Source organism: Lipophrys pholis, assembly GCF_963383615.2.
Source record: "Lipophrys pholis genome assembly, chromosome: 1".
Lineage (NCBI taxonomy): Eukaryota > Metazoa > Chordata > Actinopteri > Blenniiformes > Blenniidae > Lipophrys > Lipophrys pholis.
In genome coordinates, this window is record NC_137635.1 from 42356985 (window position 1) to 42384868 (window position 27884).

The 27884-nt window shown below is 40.9% G+C and overlaps 1 protein-coding gene across 1 annotated transcript in view; it reads left to right on the forward strand.

Annotated features, from left to right (window-relative positions):
- The window catches only part of dnaaf11 (dynein axonemal assembly factor 11), a 35238-nt gene extending 15775 nt beyond the window's left edge, over positions 1–19463 (forward strand). The window contains exons 9-11 of the mRNA XM_080484250.1: positions 2590–2685; positions 3862–3956; positions 18672–19463. Of these exons, the coding sequence (XP_080340376.1) occupies positions 2590–2685; positions 3862–3956; positions 18672–18855 (375 nt within the window). The 3' untranslated portion in view covers positions 18856–19463. The remainder of the gene's footprint in view (positions 1–2589; positions 2686–3861; positions 3957–18671) is intronic.
- Positions 19464–27884: the final 8421 nt, after the last annotated feature.

The window sequence follows — 27884 nt, forward strand, 5'->3', positions numbered from 1 at the left end:
GAAATCGAATCAAATTTGGCAGGGAATCTTTAGGTTATTCAAACACATCTCTGAATCTCATTTGCTGCCTGGATTTCTTGGTTTCTTTAATTGAGTGTCTTTTGGTCTTTAACTCAAACTCACAGCTTAGTCAAACTGACCGATCAACTACTTACGCTAATGTGCTTTCAGGGGCAACAACTGTTTTGTAAATGGAGTCTGGCGGCATCGAGTAACGAGGTGGTGATTTAACTGCTCCTGTTTGCCACTGGAAGAGTCTAATTGACTGTTACATTGATTGTATGAAGATGGACGATGTGACAGCGCCCCAGAAGTGAAGCCAAACTGTCTTGATCCGCCTTTGGCGTGCTTGTTCCAATACAGGTCATAAATCAGTGAGGACGGAACTTGAGCTCAACTAAAACATTTAGGCACACATCAGATGAGTTGTTGTCCAGTTTGTTAAAATGCTAGTATTCTCATGGCTTGGCACTCATAACTTTCTTAAGTCAGGGCGAAATCGTCCTTCTCTATCTGGTACTGACAATAGTGGTGTATTGGCTTCTTGTAGATTTTAAAAGATGATTTCATCACACTTTTTTTTTTTTCATCCCTCAGTTGGTTTCTTATACATTTCAGAATGAAATATACTCGTCACCTTTAATGCTCATCTTGCTTTGGCTCCATGATACAGCGGATGCTGTAGAAGCCGGTTTGCAGCCGCAGAGCCTCGACTGGTGCCCCTCTGCATATATTGTAATCGAGTAGCAAATATGCAAGATTTGCTGGAGGATTTTACCCCTCTCTGCCCTTTATATATCTCCCCCTTATTATCATTTGTAACCTTTAAAATACAAGATATCGTTGCCAGTGGCAGATTTATTGACAATGGTTTTTTTTTTTGAATTTTGCCTTTTTTTTCCTCGCTTGTTTGCTCGTGATTTCTGCTTTTTTTTTTTTTTTTTTTTTATGTTTTAAAAAGAAATTTGACTAGAAAAAAATATCTATGGACTTCAATGTAAAACAGAAAATTTGAATAAAGGCATTTTTCCTCCAGGCACTCTGGTTTTCTTCCCACATTCCCAAAAACATGCACTGGGGGTACCTGAGCAAGACGCTCAGGCTCCCCTTGAGTGCTCCTCTGTGTGACTGCTACCGATGGGTCAATTCAGTATGAATTTCCCTCAGGGGATTAATACAGTGCTATAAAATAAAAACACACAATCCAATTTCAAATCTGAACTACCTTTTAAAAACATTCACAGTTTTCATTTTCTGCACATTTAGTGATGCTGCCTCTAATACGTTGTTGTCACACTTTAGTAATGACCATGGGCCCGAAAGAAAAAAAGCATTATATTATCTGCCCTGAAATGCTGGTACTCTTTTTGATTCTTCCCATTTTTACACACTGCCTCTTAATGTAATGATGTGTCGAGCGCACGGAGTGATTCATGCGATAACCAGCCACAGCAATTTCATGGAGATGCTACTTGTCACTGAGTCAGGACCCCAGGGACGTGTGATAGAGTCAGATCGAGAGCAAATAAAACCCCAGCCCAAATCTCACTCATTCCTGATACACCCATGATTGTTTAAAACTCTTCCAGTGGGGACTTTGGTTTGTTCTTTATTCCTTCACAAAATGGCAGCTGTCCAGTCTGAAATGACCGCGATCTTTCTTTGGAACGGTCCCCGTTTAGATGTTACAACCTGTAATCAGGCGAGCTTCCTGCCAAATTTGGCGTCAGCAGAAGTCGAGCAGTTTTTATCTCATGTCAGGTGTTTATTTGCAGCCCTGCATGAGATCTGCTGCAGTCTGACTGCGGCTTATTGCGAAGGGAGGCTCAATCCTGCTTGAGTTTACTCCACCACGGCCCCCTCGGCAGCACTGAAGGGAATATGTGGATCCTTTTAATTTGCCACAAATACAAGACATTGACCTCTGAGTGTGATTAAACAGCTGTGTGCCTGTATTTTCCTTTTTTTTTTGTTGTTTTCACTCTCTCACAGAGCCCTGCAGGTAGTCGGGTGTCCTGTGAATGTCACGGCTCGGCCTCAAGCCGTTACAGTATTTATGGACGGTTGTTTTATGCCAGGGGTCAGCCTGATTGGACAGGGCAGGTGATTTACGCAGCGATAGATCAACTCAGGTTTTCAGAATTTCATTTTAATGCGAGCTCATTTAGAGGAGATGGAGGAACTGACTGGAGGAGTTAACCTCTAGGGAATGTACATCAGTCACATCCTGACACTTGGAGTCAGAGGGAAGATCCACTTTTGGAGTTCTCCTATGGCCTCCCCGTGAGTGTGGGCTCCCTCGAATTCCCTCCGACTATCCCATCAAATTGAAATGAAAAAGTCTAATTTTATGCCCAATTTGTAGTCTCACATGGTTCATTCTGGTTTCCTTAGGATTTTGCTTCAGTGAGTGATTGTCACTGTTCTCATTCAGAGCTATTCTTGGTTACTCTCCTAAGTCCTTTGTGGAAAGTGTTCCTATAAAAAGACCAACTAATGATTAAAGTCATTTGACACAGTGGGACAGTGACGGTGCCAGATCGGAGCATTAATCTCACTAATTAAAGTTGTGAATAATTTACTCTGCAGATATTTCAGGTGGTTCTGCCTGCTGAAGTGAAGCCCGACAGTTCAACGGCTCAGAGGTCCCAAACCACCGGACACCTGGTCCTGACGATGCCCCGGGTACGTAGAGCCGCGCATCGAGGTGGTGTACATGGTGTACATGAGAGTTACTTGGTGTTTTATTGCAAACACAAACTTTGTGTCCCGTGTCACGGCACACCGTGACTTCAGCTTCTTCGAGCTTGAGATGCTTTTCTCTTTTGACTGGCTACTTTCTGACTCATTCACTGGCAAACCACATTGGCTTGTTGTTCCTCAACATTTTCTCACTGAGTTTAATGATAGTCTTCATTGGTTCCAAAACAGTTTTATAAACATGAGGTAGTAGACTCCAGGAAAAATTGACTTTGGAGAACAATATAAACTGCTTAAAAGTTGTTCTAATTGCTATAATCCACTGGGATGTGGTTACTCATTAGTTACTCTTTGGCAGAACAACAAATTGGTGTAAGGATGTGATGGAGCTGACGTTGCTAATATTGTCACAGACACATTTTGTTAGGTTTATGGATTACAACTAGTTGGATAGATTTAAGAGGCACCTCAAATTACTAGTTTGTCAGTTACACATGGTACATGCAACTTAAAACAAATACATATTTGGGGTGATTTTAAAGAAAACTCCTGAAACTGAGAGAGAAGAGAGTTCTTGCCAGTCAATCTGTGTCATTACCTTTCAAATCGTACAGCAGAATGAATAAAGCAACCCGCTTTATAAAACCCACAAACAATAAACTATACTCTCTCTTTTGAAACAGTTTCTCTGTTTGATGTTAGTTTACGATAGTGTTTTGATAATTGATTAGATTGCTTTCAAACATGCTTTTCTACTTTAGAAACCCAGGAAAGGCTTGTTGTCTCTGCATTGATGTTTTGAAGTAGTACCATCAGTGATTAAAGGTACAGCATGACCTAAAAGTCAGATGTCAACGCCTAACAATCGTTCTCATGAGAAAAACTTTAATGAATGTTGTTAATTTACAATCTGCTCCTCTTTCTTTGTTGGTTTGTTTCTGCATGTTTTTCCTACGTTGATGTTTGATGAAAGAAAAGTTTATAGTGACTATAAAAAGACGGTGGTGCTGATACTGCAGAGTCAGCGCTGCCACTATTAATCCTCCATATGGCCTCGGATACATCCGTCACCAGAGAGCTTGCAAACGTTCTGAAATCAAAGTGTGAAAGCAGTTTGCAGAGGACGCATGTGAACGTGTTTGGTTGTTCTGTGTCCTTCAGGCTGAAGGTGAAATCAGAGTGACAAAGACCACCCCACACCCACCCAGAGCTCCTCTAAACAGACTCCGCAGCAGCTCACCGGAGGACAATAAGAGGTAGAAATTCTCTCTGAACCAACTGGAGAAGGGAGACCTTGATAGTCTGTGTCGACAGGCAAAAACACATACTTTACAATCCGTATTTCATTATTATTATTATTATTATTATTTTCAAAGGGCGGCTGTGGGTCGATTGGTAGAGCAGGTTGTTACTCCATCAGAAGGTTGCAGGTTCATCCCCCCCCCCCCCCCCCCCCATCTGTCCCTATGTCAAAGTGTCCTTGATCAAGACACTGAATCCCAAACTGCTCCCAATGGATGGATTGTGCGCCGTGCACGACAGCCGCCTCCATTGGTGTGTGAACGTGAAGAGCTTTGGGAAACGTGCTAGACAAGGGAAATGTGCTTACGAAACCGAGAGAGCAGATTCCAGAACTGTCAAACCTAAACATTATTGATCGATCAAATCTAAAATACATTCTCAAAATATATTCTTCTTTAATCTTTAAATTGAACTCGAGAAACAGAACATTTTTCTGGTAAATACTTCCTGAATGTTAGTGTTTTATTCCTCGATATGGTACTGATTCATGGTTTTATTAACTATTTGATTAGTTGTTTGATTGAATCACTTTTTGCACAAACATTTGACTGAAGACCAAAACAAAAAAAAACAAAACTAGAGAAAATACAAGCAGGATAAAGACAGCTACAACATTTCAGATGAAGTTTTGTGTTTGCTCGCTGCGGACAATAAAGTAAAAGTAAAAGTTAAGATAATTTTTAACCCAAATCCCATCCGCTTTGAACGGAACGTTTGTTGCAGTTTTTTTGCGTTTTCTTTCAGAAGCGATTTGCCAAGTCAAGTTAACAAAAGTCATAGCACGTTACTCCAGAATTTTTCCACACAATTTTAGGTGCTTTTTGTGTTCACACGAAAATCTGGCGGAAGAAAAAGATGCAAGTACGTAGAACTATAATAATACATTGTATATGTCTACTTGCTTACATAGGCAGTCTATTATCATACTACAGCAGTGCATTTAAGTTGATCATTCTTCCTCTCCTCACTTTCTTGGACGACATCATTTAGATTTCAGGGCAAGCGAGTGAATCCAAGTCTGCCAAATGTCCATGAAACTGGAATTATTTGCCCATTAACTTGGCACGAAGTCTATTCATTCGAAGTAAATCAAAAAATGTCATCATAATACTGAATTAATTCATCCATATGCTATAACGCTTTATCCAATTCGGGGTTCCAGAGTGCTGGAGATGGGTGGCAGGGCACTCAGTACACCAGTCCGTCACAGGGCAACAGAGAGAGACAGACAACCAGAATATGCAAGCTCCATACAAAATGACCCCCAATCCATGCATTAAAATATCACATTCACAGCCAAAAAGTAGTCCGGAAACCTAGCTCTTCTTACACGTAATATTCTGTTTATAGGATGCGACAAGATACACTGACTTGGATCTGTTCCAGCATTGTAATCCTGTCTTCTTATATTACACTGATCATTTCATTGAGGCATGCCTACTCAGCTGTTCTTGAACAACTTCAGTAACGTGTGTATAGACACCCGTGGTTGTGGTCTTTATATTTATGATGACCCAAGCAGCTCTTCGGCTTACAATTGTTCTTGAATTTCTTTGTGTATTCGTGTGGTTTAGAAATGCACCGACTTCAACAATGTCAAACCAGTGCACACGGCTGATTGAGACCCGGGGTGGGTTTTCAATAGGGATTATTAATTTCTTCTTTGTGATGCCATAAAAGATAAATCAGCCTCTGATGAGATGTTGCTGTAAGGCACTGGAATTAGGTCCATATACGTATATAGTGCTGATGATATTTGACATCACCACTTACAGTATATGTAACCTAAATGGGTTTCCTTTTGAACTTTTAACCCAGCAGTGTCCATGATAAAGCTTCTCACAGGGTCCATTAAATCACACACATTATTTTTAAGTTCTCCATAAAAATGAACTGCTTTTTCCGATGCATTTATTTGAGATTTACTTTTTTTGTGTGTGTGTGCGTGTAAAAACTACAAACACAAATGAGCCGTGGATCAGAGAAGCTGCAGTGACAGCTACCTCACTGCTAGTGATGTAACATCAGCCTCACAGCCAAACTATGGAAAGAAAAGTTGCAAAAAAACATGTATTCTAAAGGCTGCAAAACGTTGCAATAAGATAGACGTGTCAAACGGCTTTATGTGAAGGTTGCCTTCAATTTAAAAAGACATAACCTGTTCAGGTTATGTGGACTTACAAATGTAGACTTTTTCAACATGTACTCATACCCCCTTTTCACTTAAACAAATTTGAAACTATTGTTATTGTACTACTATTTTTCCATATTTTTCCATAAATATTGCAAGACAAATATCTCTTCATAAAAGTAGCCGTAAGAAAAATGTATCAGATTGGGCTGTTCATGTCACCTGAACTAAAATGAGTTTGAGACGACCGTGTTCGTGAATGACGGTCTTCCAGATTGGAACGTGCCTTAATCATGTAAGAAACTAGTGACGTTTATAAACCTTTTCAAGCAGAGGCCTAAAACACAGGCTGTGTTTCAAAGTGTTAGATTGTTGGAGATCACACTGTAATCCAAATCAGTTTGTTTGTGGTGGTGGCAGATGATAAAATAGCAAGGGAAAGAATCTGTTTGTAATATTAACAAGACATAAAGAGCAGCTAACAGCAGAGTTGTACAGATAGAACATAGTTTGTGTTTGTATGAATTTATCAGAGCCCAGCGTCAGTCTCAGTCGGCTCTGGTGTTGGTCTCGGTTTGGCCTTGAGTTTGATGCGCACATATTTGAATGCCCGTGGCTTATCAGGTCCCCGTTGTCCCAATTACCGTTGCCTGGTGTATATTAAACACTCTGCACGGTTCATTTTATCAGCTATGTTGATGATTGCTCTCCCTGTGCTAATGACTGTGTGCTGGGCACAGATAACCTTGACCAGATGTGAAGCACCACATTTGGAGAAAGTACAGTAAACTCCTGAGTAGAACACGTCTTCTATTGTGGGGCCCAGATTTGGCTTCAGGCAAACCACCAAACAGCTGCTGCTGGCTTGTCTCTCAGTACCTCACCCTGTCTGTGTGTGAAACTTACTCACATCTTCGCTAATATCAACTGCATAAAATAGTCTTTAAAATACCTGCGATTTTGGCCACATCATGGAGTAGCGGTGCACGCTACTCCTCGTTCATATCTGGCCTTGGGGACCTTTTGGGGGCCTCTCGAAATGCAAACAGATGCTTTTGAGGTTAGATGGCGACTCTGAATTGTGTGTGGTCGATCTTGTTATTGACTGGTGACCCGTCCTTCACCCATTGCTGGGATTGTCTCCGGCACTGTGTGACCCTGAGTCAGATGAATCATATAGGAGATGAATGGAAAGAAGGATGGGGCGAAATATTGGATTTCTTTATACATATGCATGTAACTAATATATATTTTAATTTTTTTACCTCAATCTTCCTGAACATCATTATTATGCCAATTCCACACAGTTCTTAAAAATGTATGCGTTGTTTATTCATTGTTACATACTTCAGTTGACATGAGTTCATATCTCAAAAACGCGGTGGGAGGAGGCTTCCTGGGAGGCAAGGAGTTCCAAACACCTTTATCAGCTTCGTGCCAGGACATTTTCATGGTCAGCAGAAATTCATGGGAGGAAGAGTGAAGAGTGTAATCAAGACAGCGACAAGAGTTTGACTCAAAATTTCCCATCAGCTATTTTCTTCTCCGATATGAATGTTGAAGTAACAGGAACATAAAGCCTGCTCAGGTAATGTGCAGCATCTGCATCATGTACAGTTATGATCATTCATGGTTATGCAATGAAAAACTGCCAATGGAGGCACATGTTATCATTTGAAATATTCAGTTAGCACCAGTTGCAGGTTTTTACCATATATGGTAATGTGGAGACCCGGTAGCAACTACATGATGTCAAAGGGTCAAAGGATTCAGATGTTCACTAGTGCAGAGGGTTGTTTAAAACCTCTCATTCATTTGTTGACCACCATTTTGGAAAAGTCACTTATTGAGCCTGGAATACAAAGACACGATCCCGATTACATTTGATTCTGTTCAAGACAAGGCAAGCTAAGCTACATTTATTTCTATAGCGCCATTCGGACACAAGGCAATTCACAGGGCTTTACAAGTACTGTATGAAGTAGTGCTGTCAATCGATTAAACAAAATTAACTAATTAATTGCACAATTTTCTGTAATTAATTGAATTTCTTCTACTTAAGATTGAAGCTAGTAATGGATATTTATTCTTGGAAAATCATGTAATTAAATGTAGACGCAACAATTGTGTTAGTCTTTGTTAAGGCGTTAAACATTTAAGATTAATCGCCCCAATTAATGTTTTCATTTTCACAGCACGAGTATTAAGATAAAGGTAAAATATATCGTTTAAAGGAAGGTCTGAGCAATTAGTTATGACTATGTCATGTTGTGTTCAAATGGCATTATGCTGATTTTGTTATTGTCTTTATGTTGTTAAATTTCAGATCTGAGTCCATAATCTCCACCAGATCTCTTAGTTAATTTGCCATCTTGAGTGTCAAAGAAAAAGATGGAGCAGGAAAATGTAGAGTACCTCCAGTGTAGAATTCAGTCCTTGGACAAGGCTATGAAGTTCTACAGCAAAATCAGCATGGAGCAGTACTCCAAAATATCTGAGCTGAAACGGCGCTTAACCACCTCAGAACAAGAAAAAGAGAAGCTGCTTGGAGAAAAAGAACGCCAGCTGAGAGCTTTACAGGCCAAACAACAACTGATGGAATCAAAGCTCCAGCAAAAGGAAGAAGCGGTCAACACCCTCAAGCAGGCTCTACAGGACAAGGGAACTGATCCCAAATACGATCAGAGTGTGTTAGCCAAAAAGGTCAGGCAGATGAAGATAGTGGCAGACAAAATGTTGGCTGACACGAATAACCGCTGGAATCAAAGACTGGAGAGCAGAGAGCAGAAAATGGCTGCAGAGAGGGAGGCTCTCCGCAGAAGCCAGAAGGAGGTCGTGGCCGAGCTCACCTCAGAAATTGAGCGCCTGAAGACCACTGTGAGGGAGCAGAAGACCAAGGTAGACAATACAGAGTCACTGTGGGAGGAGCGCTGGATCAACCGAGAAAGGAAGGTGGCTGCACAGATGGCTGCTTTGCAGAAGGAGAATGAGAGAAAGCTGAATGAACTTAGACAGGAAAAAGAAGAAGCAGTCGCCAGCGCCCTGCTTGAAAAGATAACCTTCACTGAAAAGGTTATGGACATTGAGTCAAAGCTGAGAAAGCTACAGAAAGAGATGCACCAGAAAGAGGCTGACTTCCAGAAGCAGTACCAAGCTCTGACAGACCAGTTGAAACAGGACAAGCACTCAGAAGAGATTTCAGTCACCATGGAGGAGAAATGTCTGGACCAACACAAGACGACCAAACAAGACCTGAAGGTACTCGTCAACGGGGTCAACCGTCTCGATGAACTGGCCTCCAACAGAAAGAGAGGGAAGGCCAAGAAGAGAGCCGAGAAGAAAACTCAGAAGGCCACCCACCAGAACAAGCAAGAAAAGGATGGAGGAGAGGGAGAAGAAAAGCAAGACCCAATGAGGGAAGGATCTGATTGTTGAGGAAAACACCAACTCACCTTCTCTCTTTTCCTCGCAATCTCATGCCCTATCCACCTCTCAAACTTTCCAAAAAATTCAGCATTCATTATAAATCCCAAATTCCTTAATGTCTGTATGGTTCTTTTGCAGCTCAGTGCTGCATGTAGGTGTTGTCAGACTTCACTTGACTACAGAACCATGAGTTCACTTTGTTGTGCGTTGTGGACTGAATTCAACATCCACTCTAATGTATAAACAAGAAGTTCAACAATAATTCAAACTTCTGGAGAATGTGTTATCAAAGTCATTACTCAACATTTATTCAAACTGCCACAGTCATTTTGAAGCCTTCGCAGTGAGTGGTGACTTTTTGTGCACTTTTACATAACTTAGAACATAACAGAATCATGAACAGCAGTCTAACAGGTAATACCATTTTCCTGAATCTCAAACTGGACACTCACACTGGCCACAATGACTTTAGCTGACTGTGTTGTTTCATCTCTTACTTCAAGTGTCCATCCGGAGAGGTGAAAACATATTACAAGCCATTTATGAGAGTCTAAAGAGAGCATTTATATAGGTTTGCTCTCCATTCAAAAAACCAAACAAACTGTATTTTAATTTTGTCAATAAGCACCTAAACAGTGTTGTTATGGTTACTTCTGGCCGCCATGTGATTGGTCTTGACCATTCACCTTATGTAATAAGTAGGGATGCACTAAAATCAATTTTGGGTATTGGGTATCAGATCCGATACTCCACGGCGTACTCACAGTCGTAAAAAGATTTTATTCTGAGCCATGTTACATGCTACTATGACTGATGCAGGACTGAGCTTGCTGTGTGCCGCCACACGTTCCAACCTGCTGTTAAGGACTTTGTTGGAGGGGCGTGCAGCGTCGACGCAGAGGTTGCTATGGCTATGTAGCCTTTGTGTATCAATCGTGCATGGACTATAAATTAGGCTTAACTAATGCCGCGGCGGTTCATCAAATACTTTTCAACATTGCCTCCCTCCACCACAGCAGGACGAACATACCTGTTAGAATATCACACAATACAGGCGACATTCTTTTATTGAACATAAAAAAACTCTATATTTGGATCAGAGCACAAACTCCCTGACCACCTCACTGCTCACCACGGCTCTTTTGGAGAAAAAAAACATGAAACTGAAAAATATGTGGCAGAGTTCAATAAACCATTAGTACAAATTTAAGTCATATAGTTCTTCCTAAAATGTATTGATTGATTGATTGATTGATTGATTGATTATGTGTTGCAATGACAAGGTCAAGAAAAAAGAATAGGAAATGTTTAAGTGTGGGTCAAATGTCTTAAATATGAAAGTCTCAAATGAGGAATTATACATTTTGAAAGCATTTATAATGGCAATTGAAAAGTGCTTGTATCAGTACTCGGTATCAACAAGTTGCCTAAGCTTAGTACTTGTCCTTTACAAAAGTGGCATCGGTGCATCCCTATTTGAAATTATGTTGAGGTTTTGGGTTGGAGCTGGTTTCCTTGCAGCCACTTTATGGTTACATTTGCATGTGGTATCCATGTATCCTGTGTATACAATAGTGGTGCACCTACTTTAATTGATTGACTCCTTTTTTTTTGAGCCAGAAACACACAGATATTCTCCCTGAGCTTCACAGCTTCACCTCGTAAAGAGCGCATTAGTCCTCAGTCCTGATTCACTGAACCCTCCGTTTCCTCACCTTGCCTGGAGGGGCCCTCGCCATTGTGCTATCATCATTATCATTTTATGACTGAGAGTCACTTGGTGTCCTTCAGCTGGCCCCATCAGACATAGTAAAGAGCCCCTCTTCAATCCCGCACCCTCAAATTAAACATTCGATAAAATGCTAAGCTGCTCCTGCACCACAGCAGGGTGGCAGGTGAAAAGTGCTGCTGGCTCCTGAGTTATTGTCTCATTTGGACATGATTAGGAGTAACCTTTGACCTTAAGCTTTACCCACAGGTTCTATATTCTGCTTCCGGCAAGAATACAAATAGATTTGAAGGCCATGGTAGGTCTAAAATGGATTGGCTTGATAACAGAAGCCAGAGTGTAGTGTAAAGGGTGTGATGAAATGGAATATCAAATTCCTATCTGAGATCTACAGCTGGTGTCTGTCGCCTCTGATAATGTTCAGGCGGGTTTAAAGGTCAAGGTCAATTGAGAAGAAAAAAAATGTGTTATGAAATTAAAGCAAGGATCCTTAGTGTTACTAACCAGTTCGCCTTTAATTCATTGGGCTTAAAAAGTAATGATTAGTTTCATTAACAATCTAATGAAGGTTTGTGCAACTCAATAAAAAAACAACATCGACGCTCGTCAGAAGAGGTGAAGAAGAACCAAAAAAATGCCATGAGGACCAATCACCAAATTATATGATGAAACTTTAAAAAGCTAAATATATATAGAACAGGACATTGTAAGACCACCTACTAGATGTCCAGAAAATAATTATTCTGTCGCTTTCCATTAAACTTAATCTACATTTTCATTAAAAGAAACCAACATTTCCTTGTGAACTGGCGACATCTTTCCTGTGGGCGTCATGAATAAACACTCCGTCTACTGGCTTGGATTTGGAAATCAGAAAAAAAAAAGATAAACATGCATTTTATTGGTTTAATTGAGCATTCAAGCAACAATCAGTTTGGAACTGATAAACTCCTCAAAATAGATTATTTTGAATGTAGAAATGTCCCTACTGTTAGATAATACAAATCTTTTACGGTGGCTGACTTGATGACAGAAGTAACCAACAGATCAGCAGTCAGCAGTTTTTCTTTTTGTTCCACCTTCCACTGCATTTTCTTCATGATTCGTAATGTTTTTAACCCTTTCTGTTTCTCTGTGTTTACGTAAGAGAAGCTGCCCTGTTTATTTTTATAACCCTGACCCCTCCTCCTCCGTCACACACCCTCTGAGCCGCTCTGACATCTGACAAAGCGGCAAACGTGCACAAGAAATCACTTTATCAATAATGCACCATGGGCAGTTATTACTCCCCTGCTCTCTCATTATAACACATTCTTGGTCGGATAATAAGGTGTGAACACTTCTCTGTAGAGTGCTGCAGAGCCCATAACCTGTGAGATGTGATGACCAATGGGCTTTTGCCTTGGGTAACCTATTACACGCAGCTGCTTTGGACCTCCTAACCAGGAAGGACATTAGTAAGAGGAGCCCCGCACTAATGACTCCATCCATCTAATAACGGGGAGTTGCCGATGATAAGGTTTACACGTCACCAAGATGACTGTTGGGGCTAAACTTAGACCAGGCTCTAAAATGTCATAAATCTTCAAAATCACCTTCCACCTCTTCATCATCAATGTACTCAAGCATCATTTAGATCCTTTACTGTGTTACGAGTTAAAGGAAACCAATGAGCTGAAGAGATGCTCTTCACAGGTCTCACATTCGTTGTGTTTGATTCCAGGACAAAAGGTAATGAGAAATCAGTTAGAGGTTAAAGGCAAACACGATATCCATATGTAGAGGAATCAGATGGCTTTTTTTAATTCATTTATTTTTTATTTTATTTTTAGATAGATTGGCTTAAGAATTGGCTTTCTTCAGTTTTGTTATAAATGTGGCTACAAGTTTGGAATACTTAAACAAATCTATTAAATAAACACGATTTTTTGATTTTAAAATTACTCAATGTGAAAACAACAACAACAACAACAATTGAATAAGGCCCCCAAAAGTGAAAGAAAATATTTTGGTCACTTCTGGTTGGTTGGTCTCAGTATTTAACACAAGCATGTGTTCACAGCAATGACAATGGGGTATTGATCTTGATTGACAGCCGCTCTCAGTGGGTCATTCAGGTACGTGGGCCATTAAAAGGTCTTTGGCGATGTAGCTCTTGTCACCATATCAGCCGTCTCAAAGCTCTCCAAGGTGCTCGGCCTCCATGGGGAACAATTTGGAGTTCAGTGTCTTGCCCAAGGACACTTGGACTGGGTGAGGTGGGAGCTCCAAACGGCTCACCTTGGGATTCCAAGGTGACCTCTCGGCCACACAGAACCTGCATTTATATGACCTCGCCAAGACCGAGCTGTGATTAGCTTCGGTGAAACCACCAACCTGAAGTGGAGAAAGCGGTGTAGAAGATAGATGGGTTTGAATGGATGGCAGTGCTCATTTTCAGGGTTATTTCGCTTCCTATGCATGAAAACAGTCCATGGTTTAAACTGACGTTTATCAGTTGTAAGTAACTAATGCTTTGAAAAAATAAAACATAAACATGATATTTGAATCAGAAAATGTATCTACTTCCTCTGACTCGACAAGACACCACAGGTCTTGTGTTTGTCTGCTTCTTATCTGTACCTGAGCTGATGGGATTAAGATCAGCCTTCTGACATCACCTATTGCTCGATCGGTATCGCTGGAGACATCGAACAGAACCTGCTGATGCTCCAGCTGCCAGGTACAACTGGATTAAATCCCCATTACCAAACTGAGAGCGATACCCCTGAGCTCAGTCCCAGGGAAAGCTACGCCATGGTGATATTCCTGCAGACAGTCATGAGACTCTTGATGGTTCATGCAGTAGTTGTGGTTCAGTTCACCTTCTGCATGTGGATTTCTATCCCAGTCCTCTGAATTCCCAAATTGTGAATCTGCGAGTGGCGACAACTTGCTGCTTTTAGTGGTTGAGCTAATTAGACTGAAGCCAGGCAGGTCATGTAAAAACTAGGCATGGGTGTGGGAAATGATCTGAATTAAAATCTCCCTCGTTTCTTTGCAAGTTAAAGTTAAACTTTAAGTGCGAGAGGGCATAGACTATTGCGTTTTAAAAACTGTTCGCAGTCCAAAATCATATTGTCCACTCGGCACAAAACTGAACCGTGAAATACCAGTTTAGGAATTTTGTACAGGTGTTCCGCTATTTACCTCCGAGCTGTTCTTCTTGATGCCATTGCAATGAGAAAGAAATTGTATCAGAAAAGCAAACAAACAAATAAACAAAGAAAAAACAACAGCAATATTTTTCTAAACCAACTGGAGAAACTTTTTTCACCCGTATTGCAAATGTTCAGTAAAACCGAACTTGTGGTCTCCATAAAGGTACTCTTGACAAAGAAAACAGAAGCTAAGAATAAAACATTGACTTTTGAAAACACATTTGATCCAATTTATCCATTTGTGTATTTCATGTAGAGGTTGCCATCTGTTATGTAGAGGCCAAAACCTGCTATTGGCTGATCACCGCCAAATGAGTTTTCAAATATTTCTGTGCGGCATGCAGCATTAACACATAGTTTAAACACTGTATGACATTTAATAAACTCCCCTTCTATAAATAGACACAAGCTGACTGCTCCATCAGCAGGAAATTGGACCAAATTGCTTTCCTGTCTTCTTGGTCCAAGCTGGTAATTTTCCTGCAGCAGAGTGAACAAAGACAGGACCCGTGCGCTCACCATCCAGTATATACGTCCTGTGGCAGCTTTATTCCCTTCTCAATAAACAAGTGGCAGAATGTACAGACTAATGAAGGAGCTCCTCCTCCTCCTGTATCCTGCTGCTGTTTATTGTCAGCTGCTGTGAGGAGATCAAATTATAATAGCCATGCTCTTCCAGGAAAATCAGCACATTTCATTTCATTATTTTATTTTTTTTCTCACCCGTGGTCTCTCCTTCTGATACGATATAGTGGGTTTAATTACCAGTGTAGTACATGCCATACTCGTATATTGCTTTTGTGAATTAAAATGCAGCCCGTGCATGTATTCCTAATGCCATCTGTCATCTTGATGGCAGCAGTCAGGGAAACACTTTTCAATCAAATAGTCACCGATGCAGATAAAAGCAGCTGCAGGGAAGGTGAGTGAGAGATTAAGTGACCTGGAAGGGGCTCATATTAAATAGGTGGTGGTTTGGACACTTGATCAGGACATTCCCTGATGTCTACCAGACCGGAAAAACATGGAGGACCTGCTGGAGAGATTATGTCTCTCAGTTAGATCCCCTGTTGGTCTCTGTGGACAAACGGCAGGATATCATGGGAGGCATCTATGCGTCTAACCACTTCTCGTATGTTGCCACAGAAACGCTATTTTAAACAAACAGGATGGACGCTATTGATTCATAGTAAAACTAAGCTACCAAACAATTTAGAAAATTGCTCCAACCTCATAAATGTGCCTTTAAGATTTGTGCCTGTTCAAATTGTGCTTCACTTTCAGTAAATATGTGTGCAGTTTTCTAATAGTTTGATAATACAGTACAATTGCAATTCTGTCCAAGACATATTTAATGACTGTAAGACTGCCGGTTGGTTCAGTTTACTGCAGAATAACTTTGGTTTGAAAAAGACATCTAATAGTAACACTTTCTTTAAGTTTCTCTACAGTTTCTGAACTTATAAATGGTCAGTCATGATAATGTCAATCTTTTCCATAAAGCTTTTCTTTTCAGAACAAACCAAAGTAATTAAACCAAAATTAGATTTTCTTCTCAAACTTAAAGTTCAAGTTGGTGTCTTGGTACCATAGGTTCATTTACATTGCATTTAAAGGGAGCATTCGTTACAATTAGTACACATTAAAGACACTTTGGATACACATAGACAATACAACTAATAAAGTGCCTTCTCCTAAAGCACAACTATCAAAAAGCAGCAGTACAACTTATAAAAATATAAAACCTAGGCGGGCAGTCCCGATGACCATCTCCGATTTTCTTGAAACTTGGCACACCGAGGGGCCCAACTCTTAAACCATGAATACTGCAGACAGAAGTGTCCTGCCTTGAGTTGTCTTTTCTGTGGGAAGCTATTGAATAAGAGCTGATTTTGAGGCCGATCCGACCCAAAAACTGAGCGTTTCGGCTCTAAAATCACACTTTTCCTATCTTCAAAAACATGCCTTTAAATCACATCCATAGTGAAATAATGGTCATTGTAGTGATGTGTGGACTCCATATTATAATAAATAATGAATCTCTGATATTTTGTGAAATTTCATAGAAACTGAACTTTTTCCACTTAAAACTATATGGAAATGTGTAATTTTTTTACTATGAAGTTCCAAAATCCATCGGATATGTAATATATAAGCATTATTATGATGTTTGGGTTTGGGGCCTTTTCTAGCCTGCATACTCTGGTAGTGGTTAAGTGAGGTCTTGTTTGATTGATTCTTAACCCCTTTAACAAACCACTAATAATACAAAAAATGTCCCTCCTGCAAATATTTATTATGATTGAATTAATTCTAGCAAACAAAGTGGCTCGAACGGATTCATCAGAAAAGCCCAACAGAGTAATTCTGTGTCTGAGGAAACAGAAACAAACCATTAATAGGTCTTCAATTATCTTGGTGTCTAGACTTTAATTGCGAAGAACACGATGTAATAAAAGTTGTACCGCAATACGAACGATGGACTGTTTTTGATGGATCATGGAGCTCCTAAGTATTACATGCGAGCGCCACTGCTGTACAGGGGCTTTCACAAACAAACAAAAATAGTTCCAAACACATAAAGCGAAAGAAACTAAGGCGGCACCAAATACAAAAGTGGAATGTTTTCTTTATTGTGAATTATTTAAAAAAAAAAAAAAAATCTACTTTTGAGTTTGAATATCTCTTAATGTATTCATGATACCACCTGTGCTCGCTGTAAAATTCCAATACAACATAAAACTCTCTGAAGTACGGCGCCTCTAAGATATTCATAGATCCCTTCATAGAGGGAAAAATATGTGCTCTCGAGATATTAAAATATTGGATATGACGTCGAGAGATAAGATACAGGGCTTTATGCCGTATAACACCCGAACAGGAATGCATAGAAGCACAGTCATATTTACAGTTGGAAGGCTTAACTACATGTCCGGGGCTCTGCCATATATCACCTCTATATCAGATCCTGTATTGACTTCTGCACATTAAATCTTGAAAGTTAGATGTCTCTGCAACAAGATGAAAGACAAACAATTTATCTTTCTCCACAAGGTTCCTAGAAACCTGCAATGTTTGACCTCTGTGTTGTTTCACAGAAGGCGATTACATACAAAGTAAAGGAGTACAAAGAAACTGATGGTGGTGATGTCGTCATTGTTTGTTTTTGATTAAATAGAATTACATTCTGTTGAGAATGGCAAAACAATCGTTGCATTTTGCCACAGTCATGCATTACAAAACTTTACATTGTCGTGTGGCTGCATGTCTCCTAAAGTCCAAATTTACAAAAACAAAGAACAAATTACAGTAGGTAAATGAAATGCTTACATTCTGGCCCTTTGTTGTTACTTGTGAGGCTTAACAATTACAAACCAGCCTTATAAAGTGTTTCTGTGCTCCGTCATCCACAACAAGAACAATACCTCCTGGTTTCATTTCTCTTGGTGACTGACCACTCTGGACCTGTTGTCGTCACCTCTTAGACCCCTTTCAAACGACGTTTTCAAGCGAAAATGGAAAACTTGGAACCTCTTGGAAATTCACGAGTTCAAAGTCACTAAATTGCTTGGATCTGTCTTTCCAAACATTTACTTTGAATTCCAAGGTTACCAAAAGTGCATATTCTGTCAGCTAGCCTATGGAAATCTGAGATTACTTATATCCCATTGATATTGGCATGTGGGAGGGAAACCCATGCACACACAGGGAGACACATGCATAGTTCTACACAGAAAGGCCCCCAAGCTATACTTGAACCCACAACATTCTCACTGGGAAGAGCACTAACCACTGCACCACCGTGCAGCCCAATACGTAGCATAATCTGAATTTAGAAAGAGATCAATTAGAATAAATCAAATGAACACACCCACCACAGATTATTAGTTTAAAAAAAACTTGTTTAATAGGTAAATAATCAGAAGTAGGTGCAAAACCTGATGGAGAAATTCAAAAAGTAAAAACTTTCAGGCTGTTGAAGACTTTTTTCCAGTTTGCATATTCTTCCTTGGTCAGTTAATTAGTGTGTGGTGTTTTTAAAATGCCACAAATATAAATAGTGCGTTAAATTTTCAATAGTCTTCAGCTCTTTGCCAAGCTAAAGTTCTCAGAATTTGTTAGAGTTAATATGCAATAGAGGCTTTTCTGACCTTGTCCTTTCTTGCCTGTTTGCACTCTGCAGAAAAGCTCATGTTCCTGAGAGGTTGGAAGTGGATCCCAGCAAGCGCACGACCATTGACCTGGCCAACATTGTGCCACACAAGGAAGCCACACCGGGTCCACTGGAAGGATCCAGGACAGCTCCAGTCACTGCTCACCTCTCTGAAGGCTTTGTGGATGACCCCGATATGCCACCGCTCATATAAGACTTCTGACAGCGAGGTGCCGACGGCCGCTGTGTCACTTTTAAGCTTCCCACTCTTCATCTATTCAATTAGAAGTTGTTTTCACAAAAAGCTGACTATTGCATACAGGTAATGCAGCGTATACGTTTTATGTGTTATTCATAATAAAGAAAAAGAAAAAAGTGTGTGGTCAAAGGTAATATTCAGTTTAGTTTTTTTTAGCTTTTTGTCCTCCTTGACTGATTCCCCTTGATTGTCGTCAGCTGTGCCCCTGTGAGCGTTTCCAGGGCTTGTTGGTGGTGAGTTCACACGTTCACACGTTCACCTGTTTCTCTTTCCCAGCCTTATTATCTGTTTACCCTACACTTCGATAACGAGACTTCTGTATTTGCTATTTTATTCATTGAAGGCCTTTTGTTTGTTGCATTTGGGTTTTCTGTCTGAGTCCCTCACTAAATGATGCCACTCATACATGTCGCTCCCGTCTCCATTGCTGCCCTGAAGCTAATTGGCTTTACGGATTATGAGAAGAGACCATTTTACCTCATTTCAAATGTACATATTACAGAATTACAGAGTGTTATACTGTAAAACATGAACCTTCAGCAGATAAAGCAGACAAAGTTTGTAAAAGGTATCCTTGTCATTGAAATGAAGTCAGTCACAAAATGATTATTTTTTATTTTTTTCAAAGTTTTCCCTCCCTTCTCCCAGGTGCTAAAGTACATTTTGTTTCTGTATCTATCCAGAACACTAGAATCTGTGTGTTTGTTTTTCAAATCCCTCTCATCCAGAAAGTACCTTGAGTCCTGAAGTACTGACACTGTAACCACTTAAGTTTAACGAGTGCTTCGGTAACTGTCTATTTTATAAGTTTGACAGACTTTTTGAGTTTTTAGGGTCTGAATATCATTTCATCCAAACCTCTCAATCTTAGATAAGTGCCTGTTCAGCTGCCTCTGGTCAACGGGTTGTCTCAGCAAGTCGTCACAACGCTCACTGTATACTTGGCCAGTTATAAAGAATGATGCTCTTCCTGTCACATTGAGGATTCCAGCCAGGGCCCCCCACGTTCAAGGTCAAGACTAAACCCAATGCACCACAAGGGGGGACTCTTGAGACCATTTTAATAAATATTTATAATTTCTATCGTGTTTCTGTTAGACTCTTGGAAAGGTTGGATTCAGGCAAAAAATAAAAATCAGGACTAAACTGTCAAACAGCTGAACGTCAGTCAGAAAATGAAGCTATTAAATATTGCATTAGCAGAGTTAACTGGGCAGATGTTTAGTTTTTCTTCCAAAAGCTGGAAAATCGATCCGCTGAGCTGTGGCCGCTTCGCCTGTGGCCCGTTGCAGTGCTGCTCTGGATGCTATTGTTCTTTGCTCCGCTGTGTTGCCTCCTTTCTTGTGAAGCTCCTCCCGAGTGCCTTCCCCACGGCGCAGAAACATACTCAGCCAGACTTTGATCGGAGAGACTCGTCCATGCACCCAGAGGACACCAGTCCAAAAGTATTCAGCTCTCCTTGAAACTCCACTCACAGTCTCCCGGGTCCTCACTTTCTTCAGAGTTGTCACCTCTTGAAGCTTGAAGGTTACGACTTCATCGTCTCCTCTTCCTCCTTCCTGAGGATCTCTTGCTGGAGCCGTGGCATGTCAAGAAATTCTTTTGGCATCGGATCATTTTTCACTCCTGACAACCTCCGTGCTTTTATCAGCCATCGATCTATATTTGGACTCTGCTCTCTTATCATCTTGGGGACAAGTTTGATGTTTGAGCGAGAAACCAGCCTGTCCAGAAATACTGTTTGTGATGTCTCTTTGTTTTAACCCAAAACTGTATCTATGTGTACTGTAATATTATCATTTATCTTTACTGCTAAATGGAATCTGCTGTTTTGTGTCTCAGATATAATAGGAGGCCTCACGGTGGCATAGTGGTAAGCTCTGACTCACTGGGAGAGAGTCCATGGTTAGATTCTGGGTTGAGCTCATGGGAGTTGGGTTGGTATGTTCTCCCTGTATGTGTGTGTACATGGGGTTTTCTCCAGGTTTAATGAATGAGCCAAAGTTACCCATCGTACTTGTGGTCGTCTGTCCCTCTATATTTTTCTCCCTGTGGTGGACTGTTGAACTCTGCATGGTGCACTGCCTTCACCCAGAGCCAGTTGGGATCCATTCCAGCACCCCGTTCCCCACAATTAGAAGAGAGACGATGGATGGATGATTAGAAGTTTTCATGTTACCTCTGCGCGTTCTACTCTGGTTTCCCTCCTCAGTCTGAAAATGTATTTGAATCAGGAATCCCAAATCAAGAATTTCTTTCCAGTAACATTCTCTGTTAAATCAAACAACCTCCAGAAGTTTGTTATTCATCACTGCCTTCGGCCGTCTGATGAAACATTTCACTCCGCTTTTTTGAAATACTGAAATTTGACAGTTGGGGAGTTTTCCAGATTTATGAATGAACATTATTTTTCTGATATTACTTTGACCCACATCTGAGCACAATGAGGGGACAGTAGATCAGTGCACTGTGGGCGGCACCGACTTCTGCTCTGCTTCATTAATTATTGATATATAATTCCCCCGGTCCATCATGTGACTGCACTGATAAGCCATGTTGCATTCATGTTGGTTTAATGAGAAAAACCAGCATCACTACTGGCATTTGAATTAGACCCTCAAGGCTCTAAATTGGCTGCGATCACTGGAAAATGCTTAATAAATGTTGTTTAACTATTTATTTTACTCCTTTTTATGGCTTGGCTTTTGTGCTCTGGCTGGTTGTGATTAACTAATGTTTAGTGGATGATCGTCACTGGTTTGGCTGTGGGCCTCGGAGACTCGCATTGTTCGATGGCTACCAAGGCTTTCCTTACCTACATCTTCAGCCGAATCGAAAACGGGTCAGGTTGTACTCGCAAAGAACTAAGTCAGGACATGTTTATGAGATGAATCCAGGCGTCTCACCCTCCCGATATGTCTCCTTCACGATTAAATCCGCAGACACAAAAACCTGGAGCACCTGCCTCCTCTCCGCTCGGTTATCCTTTTTCTTAGCTGTCCAGGCCGAATCACTGCCTCATCGATTTGTGTCTGTTGCCGTGACAACGGATGGTCCCACTAGTTTTGTGCTACAGCACCGACTCATTGTGTCAACCAGGGTCAGTTTCTGTTCCTCTCTCGATGCTCTGCCGTCATCTACCAAAGAAAAAGAAAAAAAAAAAGGTGCCTGCAGCTTCTCTGGCTTTGTCATTTTAATTCAAGAGCGATCGATAGATGGACGGATAGTCTGTATAGTGAAGTTTCACCCCAAGAAATAGGATAACCAGTGTTTCCCATCTCATGCTATTTTCTCTTATCTTTGGTTTGTTTTCATTTAAGGCATCACACAAACACACACCAGATGGGCTGGTAAACATGAGCTCGCTGTTTGCACTTTAATGTCTCCACTATTCAGGAGTTGTCCTTTTTTTTCTTTTTCTTTTTTAAAGTTCAGACACAGATCTATAAAGCTGCACGGATAGCTGGGTGCTGCTTTTAAATGTGATGAATTATGAACTTGTTAGGCTTTCCAGACAGCCTGTGCAATCGTCAGATAAAATGGGTTGTAATTTTGATCTGTTTTTATTCAGCTGCATTTTGCTAGAGTCTGATGCTATTTCAGTTGTTTTTGGTTTTTATTAATTCCCTAGATAAGAGATAAACCAGTTCATGGTCACAGATAACGCCACTTAATTATTGACTTTCACCAATAATATCTACCTTGTGTGAAATATATGCAATTTGTTTTTTAATTACCGTAACTCTCAGTTTTGTTATATACATTATTCTGCACATGTTACATACATATGTCATGGTGGTTATTAGAGTTTACAGTAAGACATTTGTGCCAAAACAGAAATACAACAGAGTGATAATGTCGATGGAATGCTTGTTTATGTTGCCATGGCAACAAGTGACAAACTAAACCAACGAGCAGGTTAAAATCAGCCCTGCTCTCCCAAATCTCTGCAGACAAGTATGAAGCTGAAAATGTCTGTGTGACTAAATAAGTCCACAAATCTGTGTGAGGTTTCCTGTTTTAGTAGTTTTTTGTTTGTTTTTAGCAGATTTGCAAGTTTTTTAATGTATTGACATTTTTCTTATGTGTTTTATGTGCCTGTTGTGTCTGGAACCTTAATGTACTGCTGCCTGTCTTGGCCAGGACACTCTTGAAAAAGAGATTTTTAATCTTTTCTGGTCAAATTAAGGTAAAATATATATTAAAAAAAAATTTAATAATAAAGCCTCAATCTTCAAAGTAGACGCAGTGAGAGCTACTGCAAGACTGCCGCGCAGTTCCGTTTCCAGCGTGATAATTCCAGGCGTGGTCCTCATCACATCGCCCAGCTGGCACTGATTGCCTCCCATATGGTCCAAGTTAGATATGCGGTTCGCAATATTTCAGTATATATGTCACATTTACCGTCTTGGATGCCTTCCAAACAAATCTCTACTTCTGTGTGAATGCCTATAGCTGATTCGACAAACGCCCGGTATATTAAGAGGCCTTGTTTATGTGACCTTTGACCGATCTTGCCAGTGTGATGAATAGGAGAGCTGCTCTGTGAGTCCTGTACATGTGGCGCTGCCCTGGGGGCTGATGGATCCTTTTTTTTCTTGTTTTTTTTTTCTTTTTAATATCTTTTTTTCAGCCCATGTGGCCCAGTGTCAGTATCCGCATGAGTTTGTTCTCTTCAGGTACTTTCGCCGCAGCTCGGATTAATTAATGCCATGCTGCCACTCTGCGGGGTCTCGTCCTGAGAGGACGGCACACAGCTGCATGCCAAGCCCAGAGATTACGTAGAGAAGATTGGGTCGCTGCCTAGGATGAAGATTCAGATTGAATGTTAGATTCTCACTCCGGAGTCACATCAAACCAAAGGGACACTTCAAGGATTCATGTGAAGGAAATCCAAAGACATTATGTTTCCTGAGTGGTCTTTCCTTTTCCTCTCTAGACTCCGCATCTCCCCTCCCTCCCCTCCTTCCTCCTTTCCACTCTGGGATGAATTATTTAGCCGCTTTCCTCAGAGTAAACCTCCTCCCTCTCTCGAGTTTTCTGTACATCTCGGGGCTGGGCGTCCTGTGCTGCTGCCAAGGACAGATGCAGAGCGGTGACGGGTCGCTTGCTCTGCAATACCCTGAGCTGAAACAGCCAATAAGAAGATCTTCATTACTGCGAACAATAAAGCAAGGAGGCAAGGGAAAGCTCTTTTCATACTTTGAAATGATTCGGTGAACTGTTCTTGTAGGTAATGTTGCCCTTTGGAGTATTTGTAAATCTGATGGAGGTGATGGGGGGTAAGAGAGAGCCTCCAGGCAGAGGTGCCCCCACCACCTTCAGGTGCCTGGGTTTTCAAAGCATCACAAGCAAAAAAGTCTTTAAACATTAAAAAAAAAGAAAAAAAAAGTTTAAATAAAAGCTAAATCTATAAATGGACCAAGTCAAGACCAAGACCAGAACCTCAATAGACCAAGACAAGACTTTAAGAAGCTGAGACTGAGTCAAGACCAGTCTCTTTCTGGTCTTTCTCACTTTTTTGTTAAAAACCAGTTCTAAATGTTTCCATGCCTATTGACACACGAGGAGCTCTTGCGTAACGTTTCCCCCAAAATACTTTGTGCTTGTCAAACCAAGTCTTCCCATCACCTCCCATTTTCACACTCTCTGACATATTCATCCACAATTGAGGAGGCTTTTCTGCAGCACTGATCTGCAGAGCAACCGAAGCCAAATTTGAGTGTGGCATTTATTGTGCAGGTGGATATACTCACAAGACAACGCAGGATGTACTACATCAGTCTGTTATAATCAAATTTGTGAATACACAGGGCAATTTTTTTTCAGAAACATCACACTGAAACAGGTGTGTGAGAGGAAGATCACCTCTTCATACTCTTCTTCGTGCAGTATAGGTCCACTCGATAATGAAAGAAAATGTCTTTAAAGTATTTATCAGACTTATTTTGCAGAAGTTTTGCTTTCTCTGCTGATGTACCCAAATTTGTTGATTTTAATGATGATGATGATGATGATGATGATGATGATGATGATGATGATGATCTGCTTATAATAATTAGGACATTCTACATTCATTCAACAGCAAGTTGAATAAAAAAGAGCAGGCTAACATTTGAATGATAAATGAGACATTTTGCTTTTTAGATTTTGAATTCATGTCATCCAGCACATGACGTTTCCTCATAATAATAATAATAATAATAATAATAATAATAATAATAATGATAATAATAATAATAGGCTTACACGCACCAGTGCAGATCAGCCAAACACTCAGCCATTATTTAAACAATTGATGATTACTCAATTTCTCCTTTACGCCCTTTCCATAGACAAGAAGATGTAAAGAAACACTTAATGAGCAGTGCTCTCTGGGATCCCCGTGTAATGTCCTGTCAGCAGGAGCTCCAGGAAGCGCTTCATGTTTCCAGGTTTCATCATGGCAACACTGACCGGGCTCTGGGAACGTTATTGTCTCTGATGGACATAAAAGGCTGCCCTGGATGAAAACCTGCCTCCGCCTCTACTCTGAGAAGTCCCGTGCTGATTTATGCCAGTCCTTATGAGATTGATATGCTTGTCTTAGCATTTATGCTGAGTCGTGTTCGCTCCATCCTCTGGGAGCCGGCAGCTGGAGCCATTTTTCATGAGGCCACGGACGCCCGAAGCTCGATTCATGAAGGATTTAAGTCACCAAGCGTCTCTAGAGGCAAAAACACATGACAGCCTCACATGTCCAATTCACCAAACCACCTTCACCACAGTCCTGTTCTCCACATGCACAACCCTTCATCATCTGGTGACACTTGGAATGCAGGATTAGGTTACTGTTGGAGTTGGGTTTTTTTTTTTTCATTTGCAAATTGGAGTTCACTGTATGTGTGAAGCACAGAGACTGAAGAGGTTCAGCAGTGCTTCAGATCTCACGTTCGCTGTGATGTTTGTCTCGGAGAAAGCGCTGAGTTGTTGCCGCACAGACGAGTTTCGAGGAGCCGTCATGTAACAGGAACTCCGATGCTTTGAAGACGTTTTCATGAAAATGAAGTGCTGATGTCGGTGGATTCTCTTTCCGCTTGTCGTGCTGTTTCTGTGAAACTGAACCTCAGTTAGTCGCAGCACAATCTACTGATGGATCTGGATAAGATAATGTGATTATTTATCTGAAAACAATAAGCTCACAAGTTCATAGGCGAAATATAAAAACAACCATACATTATATCCATCTTTAATAAAAATGGAGATGTGACATTTCCACATGTGGATTGACAAATGTAAGTCGTTGTATGAGTCTTTGCAGTCTGAAATGAAAGCATAAAGTAAGTAAACAGCAAAGTAGCCTACTTTGGCAGATGGAGCAGCCGAGCACACTCAATCGTACCATCTTGTTATTCTTTCTGAATGAGGTTCTGCCCTACCTTGGACTTGTGTTTTGGCTCATTATCTTGCTCTTGGATGAACTGCTGACCAGCTCGGCTCATACCAGAGCGCATTGGATGGTGCTGCACAATGCTGTGGCCCCGGACCATTGTTGGGGTTTATGGCTGGTTATTAGCATATAATTACTGTAAGTAATAGATTACTAAAAGTAATAAATCACTGGAAGTAATTTATGAAAAATTGAAATTATTAGTGGAAGTAAACGGTCATTTACTCATTAACAACTCCTAAAGTAATTGAATAATTACTTTAAAAACAAAAAATGAAAAATTATCGGAAATAATTTTTAATACATTTTTTTATTAATTTGCATAAATTTCCTATTTATGTATTAATAATAAATCGGGGCACCACCAGATAAACTGGAAATAGCTAATACCAAAATTTCAGTCTCGTTTGTAAAAGTTTTATTTAAGTTAGTTAATATTTCTGCATAAAATATAACAATCTTAAATAGATTGGAAGGTGTGAGATCCGAGCACAGACTGTTACAAACCAGTGAATTGTCAACAATAAATACACAATAATCACCAAGAAGCGTACAATTCAGCTAACAGGCGTTTATTAATAAAAATGTACCAATTCATAAATAATTCGGAAATCATCTCATAAATCAACACATTCAAGTAGCAAACGACATCTAACACGGAGATCTAATCTATTAAACAGCAAACACTATGTACAAAGAGTGTGTGTGTGTGTGTGTGTGTGTGTGTGTGTGTGTGTGTGTGTGTGTGTGTGTGTGTGTGTGTGTGTGTGTGTGTGTGTGTGTGTGTGTGTGTGTGTGTGTGTGTGTGTGTGTGTGTGTGTGTGATGACTCGCTCTTTCTGGGGACGCGGCGGTTGCTTAGCGGCCAGATAAACAAGACGTCCATCGAGCGCGCGTGCGCGAGGGCGGTCTCGGAGCGAGTTAGTCTACCGAGGGCGTAACGAACGGGCGGTTCCGTTGGCCCGGTTCTGATCACCAGAGTCCTAAGGGGAGGTCGGGTCCTGCAGTTAGAACTCCTGTGATCAAAACAGATCTGCTCTGCAGCAGCTGACATGCAGTAGTGTGTGACCTTATCTCGATCTGATTATGGGGGTGCTGCGCTTAGTGAAAGAGGGGGAGAGATGAGAGAGGATGAAGACAAGAGAAAGACAGAGAATTCTGCGCGGCTCGGTTCTGAACCCTGGTTCCTCCACACAGAGCTCCCAGTGGGCCTGGAGCTCACTCGGATCTCTGGTTCTGAGGTGGAAAACCAGAGTCCAGGACTTGGTTGGTGCGCGTGAACGCGCCTACACAAACATATGAGATACTGCGGCCTTCTGAGCGGCACAGGGAAACATATTGCATTTTCAACAGAACATCATTCTAACTATTCTCTGCCCAGACAAAAGCGCTCACCCTCCGGTTCTGGACAGCACCGTCCGTGGTGCTGTTGGTTCTGGGAGGCGGTGGTAACTGGTTGTTACCGGGTCTTAATTTCAGCGTCCTGAAATTCAGAGGCCTGGCTCCAGCTGCAGGAGTGCAACTGAGAGGATGATCTTGGGAGGAGACGACACTGG